Source organism: Aythya ferina (genome assembly GCF_964211825.1).
Source record: "Aythya ferina genome assembly, chromosome: 1".
NCBI classification, from domain to species: domain Eukaryota; kingdom Metazoa; phylum Chordata; class Aves; order Anseriformes; family Anatidae; genus Aythya; species Aythya ferina.
Window position 1 is genome coordinate 152,195,419 of NC_140296.1, and position 18,424 is coordinate 152,213,842.

The window sequence follows — 18,424 nt, forward strand, 5'->3', positions numbered from 1 at the left end:
AATTTTCCTTGCCTTTCCTCGAGAATGATGATTTAAAGGAGAGGTTTTGAGTACAGCTCAGCAGAAGACAGAACAAACAGCAAAGTTCAGAATCTGTTGAAGAGATCATCATATCTTATTTGCTGAAAAATTGGTCTCTTTCTTGGAAAGTGTTTAAGCAAAATGTAACAATGAAAAGTACTTCCTTCCCTCTTCCTCTTAACTGCATGATGTCTGATCCGGCACCTAGTTGTTTAACTTATGCTATAAATGGGAAAGTTACAGATAGCACATCACACACGTGCCTCTCACACTAAAGATTGTAACAACACAACTGTGAGAAAAACAGCGTACAGGCTTATTTGGAGGGCTAAGACTGTGGGTGTCCCACTAGCAGTTGTATTTGCACCAGCTTCCTGTGAGTGATAAATGAAAAATCCGATTTCTCTGAAGTACCTGCCTTTAAGACTACTCAGTATTCAGGTAAGGCAAGTGTATTACTGCAGAGAAGGAATTGGCAATGAAACCTCTCCCCTCAAACAAACAAAGGATTAAAATCCCTGTGAATAAAGTTGTAAAGTGAAGAAATAGAGGGACTGGATCTCTCAGATCACCAGAAGTATATTGTTGTTAGTGGGAGTAATAAGAAAGATAAGGAAGTACTTCCTTTATGTTACCTTAATTATTCAATGGAACAGAGGGTGTGCTTTGAATGGATTAGAAGGGTGAATCAACATGGATAATTAATTCCTTCTCATAACACAGGGATTGTTTCTTTTGAGGTGAAGGAAGGAGGTTGAAAATCTTGTCATTATTTCCAAACAACAACCTTTGTCTTTGTTCTCTGGTGGAGAGGTGGAAACTTTTATCCTTAATAAATTATCCCCATATCAAGCTACTCTGAAAGATCACTTCAGTGTTGATAAAGAGGTAGTTTGTGGCCAAGAGAAGGCCCAAGACTTTTCCAGCTAATGAGTTTTGCTTCCAGCTATAACAGATGACAAAGAAAGAAGTACAGTAGCTGTTAAGCATGTATTTGAGGAAGAACAGCCAGTGATACAGGGAGCTGTTGCTTGACATAGGATCATGCTTGTGTGCAAAGGTGTGAAGATGCCAGAGTTCATCAGTCTTCTTCTGGCTCCATGTTTGGTCTGGGGAGCTGGAACAATGCAAGGTGAGTTTCAGAATCTTTCCTTTTATTTTTTTTTTCCTTCTTTCTTTTTCTTTTAGTCTGACATTTCTCCACCCTCCCTTTATTTTTTGCTTTCATGTTGGTGACAGGAAGAGGAGACTTTATGAGTGTACACACATGGTTACCAGAACTATAACAAATACTCCAGCTGTATATCAATGGCAAAGTTGTGAATGGTATTTAGGCAAGACTCCAAACTGCATGGGTCAAATGATGTTCAAAGTCTATTAATATTATTTAAATTGAATAGTCATGAAGTTTAACATTTGACTAGGCCTGACTATTACCTTCATGAACTGTGACTTTGCCTGTCCCATAATTAGATACCTTTTTTGTTTATACCAGAAAGATTCTTTTCCAACCTGCCATTTTTCCCCAATGGCTCTTTGTTATGTCTATTGACTTGTCCTGCCTCCAGGTGATACTCTCCTTTAGAGTTACAGTGAGGGCTGGCTGCACCCTAAGGGACAGGGAACTGAGAGCCTGTTGGTAGCACAGCTGGTAGAGCAGAGGCTGTCCCACAGCACACCTGTTAAGTGAAGAAATTATTCATTCATTACTCCAAGTGTTAGACGTCCTGAGATTGAATTAAATAAAAGATCTTGAAAAACATACCTTTTGCACACCTATCTTTCCACAGAGAGACACATATCTGGTACTTGGGAGAATTATGCTGTCTTGCCATACATGTAATTCGCAGTACTAAATACCATGGGCTCTCTGCTCTCTAAGCTTTGTCTCCATGAAGACTGAAACAACTTTTTCTTTTAATCATGTTCCACAATTTGGGTGTGAAAGTGGCCTGGCTTGGCCACAGGCCTTTCTTGCAAGACCAGGCATCAGCTGCCCCAGGCCTGCTAGAAATGGCAAAATCATTCCTTGCCATCTCTTGCCTGGTAATTGCTGGTAAAATTAATTTTACTAGCTACAAAAAAACTCCATCTTTTCTTCAGAGCTTGTAGATCAAATTCTTATTTTTATTGCATAACCATTTTGATTTGCAGGCGACAGGCAGAGTCAAAAATTCGAGACTTTCTCAGTCCTAAGACTCACAATAAAATTCAGATAAATGGCAATGTAATACAAGTCAGCCCTACTCTCAGAACAGCAGCTGCTGTTGGAGACTTCTTGCATTCGGGCTGTCCTATGAAGGACTAAATTTTATTTGTGAAATCTGTGCAGTGTGAGCTGAACTACGTATGAAATATTTTCACTTCTCTGCCTTCTGAAGCACAGTAGCAGAATTTGTGTTCATTTTACCATTTCCTACTGCCTTCTTTATGCTTCATCTGTTTTCTCTTTTCAGAGAGCATCCCAATGCAGACTCTACACTGCTATCCTGACTACAACTCTCTTACAACTTGCACATGGATGGAATGCTCAGAGGCTCATCAGTTCCTGAATATGACTTTGAACTTTAACCACAGCCATGAAAAGTAAGTGACTGGCTGGTGTTCTCTGAAGAGTTCAAAGGGACTTGGCTGCTGAAACTAAGAGATGGAGCAGGGCAATTGGGCAATGGTCTGAGCTTGCAGCCAGTGTAGTATCCAGCATGCAGACACCAGTGTTATGTCCAGGCTGGGGAGAAAGTTGGATCTGTACAGGATAAGGAAGAACAGGAAGGAAGCAAAGCATGGTAATCGAGTTGTTTTCATGATCTTTTCAATCATTCTCCCCTGCTTTTGCTGTGAGACTACATGTGCAAGACATGTTAATTATTGCACCTGAGTGAAGGTAACACTAGATGCAATGGTGATAACACCTAGTTAGTATGCCATAAAAGGCTCCTTCTCCTTATGTTGGTAAGAAATAGTTACTTTGAAATAATTTCTGCAGAACGAGCTGTGACAAAAACAAAAGTTCTATGTGTTTATTTCACTGGGTTTCCTCTCAGAGATACTGGGTTGCGTCTGTCATTATCTTTTTACTGCTTCTGCTTCCTTTCAAGAACAGACAGAACCATCGAACATGAGATTATGAGGGAGAGGAAGGGCCACAGAAAGAGGAAGATATAGGGGAAAAAGAAAAAGAATAGACAACAGAAGCAGGGATGGAGGGTCAACAGCAGACAGATTGGAGGGTGTTAAGAAAACATATGAAATGAGAACGAGGAGAAGTTGTCTTGGTTTTATTTTTGAGAAAGAGCTGTTGGATTTATTCATGAATTGACCCAAAATTTGGCGAAGCCAGTGGACATAGTTCCCTTACAGTCTATAGAGTATTGAATCCCATTGAATATTTGAGCAATTTTCTCTGCATTGAAATCTACAAACCTCAGAAGTGTTCCAGTAGACTCCAGAAGTCTGCCTGGAAATTTTATTTATTTATTTATTTATTTTTGTAGGATGACTAAGTCCCATAAACCTCTCAAATATTCTGTTCCAACTGCTAGCTGCATGTCTTTGCCTTACTTTCTTTGATTTCTCTAGTTTAAGTAAAAACACTGACAGTGACCGGGTTCAGACGTCCATATCTCCAGGGAAGTCCATAGCCAGGAGCCAAGCTCATAATCAGCAGCATATATCATCAGGCACAGATATGACTGTGTCATAACTCAGGCAGGGGCCTGAGGAGCTTAAAAGCAGCTTCTGAGTGAAAGTGGGGAAGTCCTCAGTCAGTCCAATTCCAATTTAGCATCAAAGCTGGTCTTGACCATACGGAACCAAATCCCTGGAGGGGAAAAATGTGCTCAGGGCTCAGACAGCTACCAACCCAAGACAGTTATTGTGAATGTATCTTCCCCTTAGGAAAGGAAGGGAGAACAAACTAGATGTGCTTGATATTAGAGAAGAAACCCATAATTTAGACCATCTATCAGCATCCTATTAAAATACTCATGCTTTTTATTCTGTGTAACCAGGAACAAAGAAATGACCTGCACATTCCACAAAGGGGAAAACCACGCTAAGTGCCAGAACTTCACAATGCACTGGGTGTGTCAAAGCCATCTGAGAGCAAGTAATATAGAAAGGTACAAGTTTAAACCTGACCTGAACCTGCAGGCAGAGCTAAATGTCTACTTGTTTCAGAATGGTAAGCATGAGCCTCTATGTCTTGTCTCTATTCCTGAGTATTTAAAAAATGTCATTTATGTTTTGAATATCTAATCCTAAAAAGATACAAGAACATAATACTATGTATGGGTGAATAATCAGCTAATGGGTAAGGCTCAAATGGTTGTAATTAATGGGGTTACATAAAGCTGGTGACCAGTCACTGGTGGGGTTCCCTAGGGTTCCATTTTGGCACCACTTCTCTTCAATGTTTTAATAAGTAATATGGACACAGGACTCAAATGCCTACTAAGTTTGCAGATGATATTAAATTAGGAGGAGCTGTTGACTCCCTTGAAGGTAGAGAGGCCTTGTGGAGAGGTCTTGGTCAAACTAGAAGGCTGAGCAACCACCAACTGCATGAAGTTTAACTAGAGTAAGTACTGGATTCTGTGCATTTTGGGTAGACAGAAATGACTGCACCTGGCTACAATAGAAAAACGGGGCTAGACCTTTCAGCTTACCAATGTCTTAATCAGGGCAGGGGGGAGATATCAAAAAAGCCTTCAGTTTTAGCACTATGCTCTCTAAAGTATCCTCCCACAAAAAGCTGTTATGGAGCTGCACAGGAACACTGCTTTTCCTACTTTCCTATTCTGTTCAGGAATATACTACCCGGGTCTAGTACCATTTCCCTTTTGTGCTGAAAACTAGTCATGGATTATTTGCAGAGCTGAAAGAAAATTGTCAAATGTCCAGATCCTATCATTCAGAGGTCAGCTAGTTGTTTTCTTCCCCTATTCATGTTCCTGCACTCACTATCTCATGTGTTGCACCTTCAACTTCTAGTTCAGCCCCTTCCGCCACAAAACCTCGAAGTTCAAAATAGTTCAGGAGACTTCTTCCTGACCTGGACGGCAGCTGAAGGAAGCCAAGGGCTGGGCAATGCACTGGAATATGAAGTCACTTACAAGCGGGAGTGGGAGTCCTGGGAGGTAAGAGTGGACAAGCTGGGCTGACTCCAACTTTGGGCAGTTGAGGGCTTGTGGTAAAAGCTGTGCAAACGAGTGGCCTTTCCGTGCTCAGGTACTCGAAAGAAACACAACAAATGCTGTTTCAGGTCAGGTGGAAGGGACCCCGTTTCTGTTTGCAAGTGACCTTCCTGGTGAAATACCATTCGTCCTGACTTCAATGCAAAAATCTGCACTCCACTGAAAAAAGCACTGCACTTGGGTTTTGAGTTGGAATTTATTTTACCCTGAACCCCTCTCAAATGAAAGTAAAGCACGTTTCATGCGTAGTCCATGGGAGGGCTCATGTGGGAGAAAGGCAAAATACATTTGAAACCATGACAAGTGTCTTGGGCAGATTCCACACAGTTCTGAACTGGGCAGTGCTGTGACTCTTGTGCAGCTGGCGCTGGAGTCAGTCAAAGCTCTGCAAGCTGCAGGAGCTGGTCCATCTCCTGGGCTGGAGCTGCCCCATGCTCTTTCCCTGCCTTCCCTCCACCTCTTCTCTGTTCCCCATTTGTCCTCCCTGCTAACAGAAGGATGCATTGCGCTTGCTCTCCAACACCACACGTTGCCACCTCAGCCACCTTGTGCCAGGGAGCCGATACGTTGCCCGTGTGCGAGCCAGAGTGCAGCAGGCCAAAGGCTTCTTTGGGCCATTCAGCGAGTGGAGCACGGATGTGTCCTGGGAGACCCCTGAAGGTAGCGCGGGTTGGAGTGGGGCCGTGCAGGGATGGGAGGGCTGGCGGAGAAGCCAGGGCTGGGGAATGTAGTTTGGCATGATGATGGAAGAGCATCATGGGGTGGCCGTTTCTAGTCATTGCTGTCTCTTGGAAAGCCCCAGAACTGGGATACTCCATGTTGCCTCTTCCAGAGTGTTTGGCATTTCCATCCCATTGGACAGACCTTGTTCACGCAGACTCAGACAAAGGCTGTCACTGCACTTGTCCTGTCACTTAGCTTACTCTGATCTTCTGTGTAGGCCAGGAACCCATTCAGCCCAGGAACCTTCGCTGTATTTTCAGTGGTGCAAATCTTCTGATGTGCAGTTGGGAAGTGAAGAAAGTGATCACCACCTCTGTCATCTTTGGCTTGTTCTTCAGGGCCACTCCAGCATCCGCGTATGTGATCTGCCAGTGGCAGAGTGCCCATGCCTCTCCCATTGAGCTTCTGCTCTGTCCCGTTCCCACTGATCTCAGCACAGCCTCCTTTCTCCCCCCAGGGAAGAGGAGTGCTCTCCCGTGTATGAGAAGGCCTTGCCCCACATCCCGTATGTGGTGCAGAGCTGTGCGATCCCTGTTAGCAACATCAGCAGTCAGAGCCGGTACCATGTGTCTGTCCGGACCAAGACGGAGGAGAAACTGATTGAAACCTACAAGAACAGTGAGCTGCTGTGTTGTGTCTCGCTTCTGCTGGGAGTTTTCTGGGAGGGGTGTCTGTGTGGGCAAGTGGTGGTGAGAAAAAGCAGGTGGGAAGGAGAAGAGCTGAGCTGGTGAAGAGAGAGTTTGGATGCTGTGACAGGGCAAAGGTCTGGGAGATGTGGCTTGCAGGTGTGCAGTTTCTCAGTGTTTCTTGCTGCTCTCAGGATGGTGGCAGTAGTGGAAACTACTGTGGATTTCATGGATTCAGTTTAGTACATGGTACCATCTTGGATTTTTCAAAGCAGTTATTGAAACCTGTTAGAGTAATATAAAATAGGAACCTTTTCAGTCAGTTATGCTTACGAAGAAGCATAGCACAGGAAGCTGATCATGTATGAAGTTCTGTAATGAAAACAAACAAACAAACAAACAAAAAATACAGAAGACACTTCTGTATCTCAAAGTTGAGGGAGTCTGAGTAGTGCTCTGAAAGTGTGCCTGCAGACTTTCTATAGTGCAACAAGAGTAGAAATTTGAAACAGAAAACATTGTGCACTTAAGACCACATACATGCCCTTGGAAATGATCACGTTGTAGGAAACTTACCAAAAGTATGCATAAGATCTGAAAAAGCATCTAGAGAATTAGTGGAATTTACATGCCTGAGTAGGTTATATAGATGTTGAACAAAGACAGTGACCGTAACACCATACTTCAGCAACTTTTCGGAAGCAACAGATGAATATCAAAAGATGAACAAATCAGTTTTTAAACTCCAGATCTTGGAAAGAAGTTCTTGGAAATTTGTAACAACTGGTGGTGAAGTGACTATGCCTTCACTGCTCATGGCCAACAAGTTCTCAGGCAAATCACATCCACACTGTGAAGACCGTATTTGTTGCCAGATTAAAAAGTCTCTCAGAAGCACTTAGCCCTCATGGCACAGGACTATTTAGCACCCACCAGTCTTGCCTCTTATGTGTTTCACTCATACAGAGTAACCTTTCTAATGCTTTCTATGTTAAAAGACACTGTAATTGTTTCCCTATAGCAGTTTTACTGATCCTTCCATTGATGATCTCATGCCTATGGCTTCTTTTTGAAAGACTGTGATGGTACAATATGACCAAGCACATGCCTAGAAGTAAAGGCATCAAGCATGCATGCTGACAAAGTTTTTGTAAAAAAACATAAATTAATGTGGAGTCTGGAGGAAACTGTCAAGCAACTACTGCTGAAACAAAACAAAACAAAACAAAACAACAGAAAAACCCACCCAGATACTTGAAAGCCATGCAGTATGTCCTTCCTCGCATACGCCACAGGTAATGAAGAAGTCAGCATCCGTACAGAAGTCACACTAAAATGATCCAGGAGAGGGCTGCAGTCTGTGTAGAGAGATGGTGATACCTTAAAGAAGTTCCGAGGACATGGATTATATATGGCTTTTTCACAGCTTTTTTCACAGACTCATAAATCAGGCATCCACAGAACAGAGAACATTTAGTCCAGGCACATGCTCAAAGCAGATCATTTAGACTGGGTTGCTCACAGCCTTGTTCAGTTAAGTTTTGAGTACCTCCAAGGACAGGGATTTCACTCCCTCCCTGGGTCTCTGTATCAGTGTTTGACCACTCCCATGGTAATATTTTCCCCCCTATTATCTTGAGTTGCTACTTATATCCATTGTCTCCAGTCCTTCACTAAGTACCTCTGAGAGGAGCCTGGCTCCATCACCTCTACCAATTCTACTATTCTTCTCTACAATTCTACTATTAGTTAGTTGAAATTAAGCAGATATTCCTTAGTGTGTTTCCTTTATTGGGCTAAACTATCCCAGTTCCCTCTGCCTCTCCTCATATGTCATGTGGTCCATCCCCTTCTGAACATCTTTGTGCGCTCCTCCAGGACTGTCCCCAGTTCATAAATCCTTTCTTGTACTTGTTAGTATATTTTTAAGATATCTAAAATAGTGCTAATACTTCAGTTATGTTGCAGGGTTGTTAGATTTGGCTGAGGATAGCAGATATGAAAAAGGGTAGCTTTCTCAAGAGCTCAGTGAAGCTGGCTATTATGCTTGCTTAGCAAACTAATGTCAGGAAAAAAACATTCTGTGAGGTACTAATTGAAGCACACCTGCATCTTTTGAATTTTAGAGATTACTGAACAACCTAGTGTAGGAAAAGGAAAAAGATCCATAGGAAGGAAAGGAGTATTCAAGAAGGTGATGCCTGATATCAAAACTGTTTCTTCCAGTCAAGGTGCTACCCCCAACAAATTTAACAGTGACAATGAATAAAGATGGAAAGTATGAGCTGAGATGGATAAAGGATACACGTATGGAACAGTGTTATGAACTGGAGTACTGGAAAACCAGCCAAATGGAAACGGTAGGTGATGTAACACATGGGACCAGGGGCATCCTGTGGGCAGTATGGATGGGAAAGTTATTGCTTCTTCCATGTTTTCTTCTTTGTATTTCTCAGGTTACCAGAATGACTATCAATGATGATCCTTACGTCCTACTGCAGAAGCTGGAGCCATCCACATCTTACACCATAAAAATGCGTGCAAAGGTGCAAAGATTTGAAGGGCTTTGGAGTGAATGGAGTGAGGAGTTCACCTGGAAAACTGACAGTGGTACAGTTCAGTTTGTATTCCCTCCTGTGCAAGATTGTAAGGGAGTGGCAGGAAAAGCAATCTGATGCTTAGGAAAAGAGTCCTGTCAGGTGGGGGTGAAGTGCAAGACAAAGTATTCATAGGCACAACGAAGCCAGGTTTCCTCTTAGTCTTCTTGTTGGCTGTGTCTGGTCTTATGTTCTCAAAACCATGGGAAGACAGAAAGCAAAGCTTCATTAGATCAGTGTTAGGATCAGGACCTGGGAGTGTGTGAGAAAGCTGATGATAGAGGAGCTATCACAGGCTGGATTAGAAATAAAAAGATATTTCACTTTCAAAATGTCTGATAATAGTTTTGGCTTCAAGATTTAGAAAAAATATGTGGTGGGTCATTTGGTTTTAATCTTCCTGGGCACACAGAAATGTGTACACATGCACATACGTGCGCATACATGATCTGGGTATCTCAAGCACAAGGTATACTGAATCTTAAACGCTATGAGGATGAAAAGGGGGCCAGTGTGAAGTCAGATAAGCTTGTGGATCAGATCAGAGGTAGGGGTGTTTATGCATGTACTCAGGAACTCTAGCAGACTAAGCTCTGTTGGAGAGGAAACTGTTGTAGCAGGAAAAAAAAAAAAAAAAAAAAAAAAGGAATTACTGAGGGAAAGATATAAGTATGATATTCAGGCCACATTTGGTCTCTCCCACTTGGTAGGGGATCCCAGCAGTTAGAAGGCCTCATGTTCACATCCTGTGCTGTGCTGCTTGCATTTCCCTGATGTGCTTGCATGGAGAGAGTCTGAAACGCAAAACCTGTTATGGGAAGCAGCCCCTTTGTTGATGCCTCCCGATTTCTCTTTTTTCTCTTTCAGTTCAATCACCAGCGCTTCTACCAGTGATGCTGACAGCTCTCACCGTCATTTTGCTAATAGTTGCATATTACAGCTATAAGTATTTCCTCAGGTAGGTTTGTATCATGAGGAGAAGATTCAGCAGCGTGTTAGCCATGTGAGTGGAATAAGGTTGTGAGGCATTGCTTGTGCAAGTGGTCTGTGAGAGATGAGCCTTGATGTGCAATGGGCAGCCTGGTGAGTGTCTGTGTGCAGATGAGAGTTGGGTGGGCACTGCCTTGGCAGTGCCTTGCTGAGCACAGCAGCATGCTGTATGGCTCACAGTTCCTTCCTCTTGCAGCCACGCTGCGAGGCAAATCTTGAAAACTCTGTGTTGTCGTTGTTACAGGCAGAAAAAATTGTGGGAGGAAAAGATTCCAAATCCTGGAAAGAGTCTGCTGGTCCAGAGCTACCTGGGGGCAAGAGGGACCTGTACCTTGCAGGGTGCCTCTGCAAGTACAACATGGAGGTATTCTAAGGTGAGTAGAAAGAAGGGAAGGATGTAGTGGGATAACTTATTGAGGGGGAGCTTTCAGACCAGGGTCCAGGCTGTCACTGAACAGGCTGCTATCCTGTTCAGGAGGAGTACAGGGTCTGGGTGAGCCTCATGAAAGCCTTCACTACAGCCTTTGATCTTGTGCCTATTTTCCCACTTTGGTAGCCAAGGTGTGAGAATTGACAAGTAAAGCCATCTCTCCCCTCTGATGCATCTGGTAAGGCTTATCATCACCTGCCTCCAAAATGCCTCCCATATTCCTCATACATGAAATCTGTTGTCTCTAAATTGACTTGGCCTTTCTCTGTTACTAGTTAGGTTGTCTCCTGACTCTTTTCAGTGTTGCCTGCCCCTCTTCTATAGTCACTGCATGACTACCTCCCTCTATACTCTCCTGCAGTTGCTGCAAGTTGACTTCATACTGTGAGAGATGTATTTCCTCCCACATCGTACTCTTCCTGGACATGGACATTTTCTTCCATGTGGGAAAGGAGAGGGCAAAGAGAAGTGTGCAGTTGACACAGTCTTATCTTTGGAGCACTTTTAAAAGTAAATGGCTTCATTTTCCTCCATCTCTCTCCCTCGCCCATTTCTTGATTTCATCTGAGAAGCCTATGCAAATCTTGTGATCCAAACAAGTGATATCCCAGTAGGTGGATATCACCAAAAGAGGCATGGCATGAAACACACTTCAAGTTTTACGAAAATAGTGACTGGGTTCCTTCCTGGAGCTGACTCTTGCATGTTTCAGTTTCCCACTATCACAATTCCACAGCCTTATCTATCTGTGAGTCTCCCCTGAAACCGTTGGATTTGTATTTGATCTCACATCTGTAATGTCTCTATCTCCCCAAGGCAATGCTGCTAATCTCCGTTCTACAGACAGAGCTCGTGCTATTTTTGCCACTTTGTATTATCTTCTGCTTAAGCTAATTGACTTCTACCTCATCTCTGACTCCCTGCAGTGTAAGTCAGTGATGCAGATCTCCAGGGAAGAGCGGTCTTTACAAAGATTAACTTCTCGTTTACCTCTCCAATCACAACATTTTTACTTTCTACCCCTATCATCTCTATCAGTCTCACCCCCTATCTTTCAAGTCCTTCTGTCCCACTTTATAGTTTCTCCTTCAGTGCAATGCTTGGTCTTGGCATTGCTTTTGAGACCACATGGTGGGCTGTCATGGCCTTCAGCTAACTCTTTGGCACTCAGTCATTCTCTGCCCCTTATTCAGTCATCAAGCAGTGTATCTCAGGCATTCATCCAGTCAGCGGCTGATACAGGGGAAGTGTGGTAGGCCAGACTTCTTCACATGATGCACAGCTGCATGTTTTGCAGGCCCTGATAAATCCCCCCTTGCAGATCATTTATCATTCTAAAGTTCCTTTTGATTAATTTGGCTATTGGCAGACTTAATCAAATTCTTTTCCTGTCCACACAATAATCATCACTGGTACAAGGCCATCCCACGTGCTAAAGGGCATCACAGTAGCTTTGTTATGCATTTCATACCCAGCTGTCCATCCACAAGTGCTATCTGCTCTTTGTCTCATGGTTTTGAGAGTTTCCATCCCTGTAGTGAATTACCTTATCTTAAATTTTGTAAGCATCCCCGCAATTCTGTTTCTCTGGCCAGCCAGCAGAGAAGGACTGTCATTTTAGTCCTACAGGTGAGATACTGCCCAGAGTGTCCTCTTATGGTGCTGATTCAGAGTAGGCACTGCATAAAACAGCAGCTTTGTGGTTATTCTGAACCTGTAGGTGCAGCAGCCCCTGACTGTTATGCTACATAAAGACAGCTCAGGAGTAGACAACATGGAAGTAAAGGAACAGTCTTCTGGAGGACAGAACATACTTTGTAACCACAGCAGTGGGACTGCTTCTGCATTACCATCTTTTGTGACTTGAAGATCAGAGACAAACAGATCTCAGCTTGTTTTGACTAGAGAATGAAAGTTGAAATGTGAAGAGGATCTGCAGATTGGAGCAAGAACGAAGGAGGGAAAAGCTGATAGAAAATGTTAAAACGAATTGAGGAGGTACGAAGGTGCCAGGAATACATTCAGACTGGCAGCTTTTAAGCCTGTGTCAATCTATTACAGATGGCCTGTAGCAATGTTACTGCTCTGTTTAGATGGGGAAACAGCACAGCCCTTAAAATGAGAACACCAAGGTCGTTTCATCAAAAGTTTGAAAAGGCTACTTTTGAGGTATGGGTTGATAAACTGTTAAAACTAATTATATGGGATAAGTGCCTGGAAACTCATTCTTATCATAAATGTCCATCACAGATGTGCTACTAGCATGCTTGTGCCCATGGTGCCTGTCTCTTCCCAGCCTTAGAGTGATCTCTTTTTCCTCAGAAGTGTTAAAATTTTCATGTTCTTTTTTTGCTTTTCCCAGGAAGCTGTCAGCCAACTGCCAGCCAGCCAGGTGGGCTTCAGTGGGCAGAACACTTCTGAGGGGGTGGAGGAGATTAACTGCCTTCAAATGCTGGATGGGTAAGTAAGCAGCCCACTCCTGACTCCTTTCTTGAAAGGTCCCTTACTAATCTTGGGGAAGAGCAGACTGTGCATAGATTCACTTGCTGAGAAAGAGAGAACAAAGAATTTTCACCTATATATTTTGCAAGTTGGCATACACCTTCCAAACATCTACAGAAATTGCAATGAAATATGCAGATATGCATATTCTCTTACCTCTTCATCCTCTAGAAATGACGTATTTGCTTCTCCTTGAAGCAAAGTCTGACTTTGAAAGTGAAGGATTAACAAAAAGCTGTTTACAGTGGTCCTGGCCTGTGTGAGGCTGATCGGAAATAGCTCCAAATTGTCCATACAAATTTGTGCCAGGTCTTCAAAGATGGAGAGGTGACCATAGTGCTCTGTTCAAGGAATTATCCTAGGTTTCACAGAAGTCGGGGGGAAGCTGACAAAAATTAAACAGGCTCTTGGGTTTTGTAACTATCTGCTTCTTAGAAGAGAGGGTCAGCTTTTTCTAATAAATACTTTTGTGAGTCATGTTAGGGGAAGATGGCTTATGTTTGTTACTTCTTTGAAATCTTACCTTGCCTTCTCCCTAAATCTAACTTCCCATTCAGTGCTTGTAAGATCCTTGAGACAGAGGCCCCTTATTTTGAAGAAGTAACTGTAAAATATCACTGAGAGGTCTAGAGCTGCATAAATGCTGATGCTAGCAGTCACTCTGCCTGAGTCTATACTGCTAAATAAATCAGGGCCAAGATGTACTATCGAGCTCTGTCTTGTAACTGCTCACACTGCTTTGTTGTCAGCACTCTCCTGGCTATGGTTTGGCCTGTGCCAACTAGTGCTCTCCAAGGCAACATCCTGGCACAGTTTGCAATAGCACAGGGCAGTAATCATTCCCAGTGGGCAACACAGAAATGCCTGTATGAGGTTCAGTGTCCCTCAACAGTATTCTAGCAAGTTTTGCACCCAGGCCCTGCAGTTTCATACTATGAATCCTCAGTTTCATACTATGAATACAGCTGTAACACAGCACTCACATTACATTGTGTACACTGAAATGAAAAAACAAACAAACAAACAACAACAACAACAAAACTTAGCTGTGTTTTAGACTGCAGGGACACTGGGGGAGACCTGCAAGACAACCAGGGCTGTACAGTGTGGATGCAGCCAGCCTACATCATTTAACCTGAGGGCCAAAGAATGGTCCTTGGCTCTGTTTTACTTACATTAAAAGCACAGCCTTTCTCAATAGCTAATTGCTGCTTGCATGACTTGTAATTGAGCTGGAGCTGGCAGCAGATAGTTGGTGTCTTGCTGTGGCACAGGAAAGGCTGAGGCTTGCATCTTCTGAGGAAGATACAAGAGATGTGGCCAAAGATTCCTACTACCTTCCTGGAATACAGTGCACCCCCGTACAGCAGCTCCTGTTTGTATGCAGAGATCACATTAGAGAGCTGTCATTTAGACAGCTGTCAGTAGCAACTAAATCCTGTGCTTTTCACCAAAACAGGATGATTAAGAACAGTTCACCAGAGCTTCATGGAGCTAAGTCTGCAACAGAGAACATTTCCCATGGTACACTGGATCCGCAAATCTGTCAGACTTCTGAAGTGCCACATAAAACCTCACTTCTAACAGCTGCCCTTGTCAGCCCACTGAATCAGAGTGCAGCAGTGTCCGGCCTGTTGGCCAGGCTTCCGTGCAAGAGTGCTGCTGATGCAAGTACTGCTTCCCAGACAGCAACCACTTCCTTCGCTTTCAATGGTCCATACTTGTACAGCCCAGTGATGTCCTCCCAGCCTGAGATGCATCAAATTCTTCAAGTGGACCTGGTGGGAAACCAAGAGAAATCAGTGTCCCTTCAGGGGCATGAGTCTGCTCCCAGACACCATGGAGGCAAGAAGAGCAGGTCCTCAGCAGCCTTTCCTGCTCCCAGATTAGTAGGAAATTATGCAGCACCTCAACAATGAGAAAGAAGTCTCAACACTCCCCCCAGCTGGTGGGCAAGGCACGAATGTGAAACCAGAAAAGCAGAAATCTCCAAAGGCTCTTGCCCGTGCCACATCCCTTCAGCAGTGCCCCTCAGAGTATATCGCCACAGACAGCCTCTTACTGCCATCAGCCAATGACTCCACACATCTGCCACTTGCCATCCACAAAAGAACCCACAAAAGTGTCCTTACTTATTTCTTGAAAAGGAACCAATTTTTCTGAAGAGCCTGTGTTGGAGAACAACACAATCATGCTGAATCTTGGCACTACCATGACAGTTTTCTTCCACTGTGGGAAACTGCTGCCTTGTTCCCTGCCTAAAATCTAACGAGAAGGTGCAAATGAGTCAGAAAGATCCCGTAGTAAATAAGTGTTAGAAATTCATTTTAAGTATCAGATAATTTATACATGGTGGAGGATCCATCAGCGGCAAGGACTAAAATGTACAGAGTATCGAGGTCATCCAGATCTTCAGAAAACTGAAGGTGTTACAGAAATGAAAGCAGCCAGCTTTGAGATTCAGAAGAGCCTGCTGGAGTTGCAGGGTATTTGACAACTAAGACAAAGTTTTCAAAAATTATATTGTTTAATCCCATTTTCTTTCCACAAATGTTACTTCTCTGCAGCTTATAGTCCAACATGGTGAAAGATCCCAGGTGAGCCTACCCCTTTCTTAGTTACATTACTGCTTTTGGTAAAAGGGGCAGGCCATGATTCTCATGTACCTGCATTTATATAGGCTTGCTTCACATTCCACTGATAGATATGATTGGCAGGGCAAGAAGCCAGATTTAGCTAGGGCTCCTTTCTAAAAATAGGTAATCAATTTCAGCTCAAGCGTCTCAGGATATAGGAAAAGAAAGTGATTTTGCTTGGGCTCATAATAAGCATGGATAATCAGTTTTCCTGCTCAAGAGCAATGAACTCAAGTGTTTAAAAGAAAAGGAATGTTATTAAAAGGGATGAAATGGCAACTCAGAATAAGCACTGGGAGGCCTATTTACTAAAGTCAGCTATATAACCTGAAAAAGTCATGGTGATGTAGCCCACTCCCACATTTTACATGGATTTGAGTGTCCATTGTTGATGTGTAAGGAAACATTGGAAAATGTTGCTCTCAAACCTCTCTTCACTGTTCCCAAGTGCTGTGCTTCCACCTCTGATGCTGGGTCACTGCTTTTAGCAGCTTTAGCCCAAGAAACCTTGGTTCTGCCTGCAGTCCCCACACTGCCACCTCAGCATTTCAAATACTCAGAAAGGAGCCAGTTGCAAACAAACCCCAAAGACAACCCTGAGAAAAATACCTTTATTTTTTTATTTTTTTTTTAATTTTATTATTTTTTTTTAATTTCTTACTTCATAGCTCTTTTGTTCTACCAGTATCAACAACACAGGCAACTCCTAATGCTCAAAAGACCATTCTCTCCTACTGGATACTAGTGTTTTAAATACCTTTCAGACACAATTGCATTTCAGTCTCAGTGCAAAAGACTGAAATCCACTGAAGTCACTGTGCTTGCACCCTCTTTGTTGTGATCTCAAGTCACTTCAAACAGCGCTGGATTTCCCTTTTATCCCATTATAAGCAGGATCAGCAATAAGTACTCCATTCTTTCAGGAATTTTGGGCTTACCTCAGGATAGATGTAGCTCTGAATTTAACTTTTATTGTAGTGCAAGCTTTACTGCATAAAGGAATGAATTTAATAGCAGGCTGAAGACTTTGATAAGAGTTTTTGCAATATCTCCTGTTCTTACAGTTACCATTTCTTTAGTGAGCCGTTCAAAATCGCTTGCAGTGGAGATATCAGAGATTGGAATCATTCAGGATAGCACAAAATAGGCAGAAGTCAGAGGGCTAAATGAAAAGAAAAACAGGTTGGCTGGAGAACAGGAAATCTTTCTTAACAGTGATACCCTGCACAATAATCTGTTTCTCAATTACAGGGATGCATAAACCTAATCCAGGAAATATCCTTCACTGCAGGAAAAACTAAAAGATAGGAGGAGAGGGTTTTAGAAACTTAGACGCAATTGGTCTCTTCTGTATTGAATTGCTATAGTATGGTGTATAGTGAGAACCATAGCATAGTGTAGAGTGAGAAGCAGCCCTGCAGTCCCCAAGGTCATGCAGCGGGAGGGCAGGAGGTGCTCCAGACACGCAGCAGCAGTTCCCCTGCGGCCTGTGGAGAGGCCCCTGGTGGAACAGGCTGTCCCCCTGCAGCCCATGTGTCCCACACGGAGCAGATCTCCACGCTGCAGCCTGTGGAGGAGCCCCCGGTGGAGCAGGTGGATGTGGCCTGGAGGAGGCTGCGGCCCATGGAGAGCCCCCACAGGAGCAGGCCCTGGGCTGGAGCTGCAGCCCGTGGAGAGGAGCCCATGCAGGAGCAGGGGTCTGGGGGTGCCAGAATCCCGTGGGAGGGGGATTCCACGCCAATCCACGGGGAGCAGGGGCAGAGAGGGACCGTGAGGGAGCAGCGGAGACAAAGTGTTAGGACTGACCACAGCCCTCATTCCCTGTTCCCCTGCAATGCTCAGGGGGAGGACATAGAAGACTGTGCATGGGGGGAAGGTGTTTTTGGTTTGCTTCTGTTTCTCGCTGCTCTAACCTGTTAGTAATAGGTAACAAATTTCATTAATCTCCTTATGCTGAGTCTGTTTTGCCTGTGACAATAATTGCTGAGTGATCTCCCTGTCCTCACCTCAACCCCTGAGGCGTTTTCATCATATTTTCTCCCTTTTTCCCTTTGAGGAGGGGGAGTGAGAGAGCAGTTGCGGTGGAGCTCAGCTGCCCAGCTAGGTAAAACCACCACATACGATTATCTATATTTCAAGCACATTACCTGTTTATAGAGGACTGAAACAGCTCTTAAATAGCTATTTTAGTGAACGATTTATCTAAGCCAGAGAAGAACCTATTTTTTTTTCCTTTTCTGAATTCTTGTGTGCTAGATAAAACATTGGCTCAGAGCTGCCACCCAATGATAAGAACAGGCAAAATCACTTAAATACAGACTACCTTCATTGCGAAGTGCTGAGTTCAGTGAGACTATTTAGAAGAGAGCAACTAATTTCTCGCTGCATAAAAAAAGAAAAAAGCAGTGAAAGGATATTTTCCTCTTCACTCCTTTTGTAGTCCCCTTCCCCAACATCTGCAGGGCCAACCACTCATTGCCTTGCCTGTAGCAAGGTCTTTTACTTAACAAATGACATTTGTTAACCTGTTAACTTTGCTTTTTTCTTCTTTATTGAATTTCTGCTGATTTATCAAGTTGAATCATTTCAGTGTGGGCAGGTAAGTAAGCAAACAGGAGCGAAAAACAGCTGAGAGGAGAAGAATGAGCAGAAGGGAGACTTCCAGCTGCATTTTGTGCTCATTTCAGCCCAGTTCTTGCCTACC

General features: G+C 43.6%; 1 protein-coding gene across 1 annotated transcript; it reads left to right on the top strand.

Moving 5' to 3' along the window:
* Positions 1 to 348: 348 nt before the first annotated feature.
* LOC311426081 (cytokine receptor common subunit beta-like) lies at positions 349 to 15,247 on the top strand (the record flags this gene model as incomplete). The annotated part of the gene is given in 18 exon segments (XM_084502240.1): positions 349 to 462; positions 968 to 1,153; positions 2,478 to 2,607; positions 4,032 to 4,204; positions 5,014 to 5,159; positions 5,711 to 5,876; positions 6,157 to 6,295; positions 6,397 to 6,628; positions 6,760 to 6,814; positions 8,792 to 8,925; positions 9,022 to 9,175; positions 10,030 to 10,120; positions 10,397 to 10,526; positions 12,945 to 13,042; positions 14,544 to 14,909; positions 14,911 to 14,970; positions 14,972 to 14,981; positions 14,984 to 15,247. Coding segments are annotated over 17 exon segments (2,355 nt in total). The 5' UTR covers positions 349 to 462; positions 968 to 1,146.
* Between the last annotated feature and the right edge of the window lie 3,177 nt (positions 15,248 to 18,424).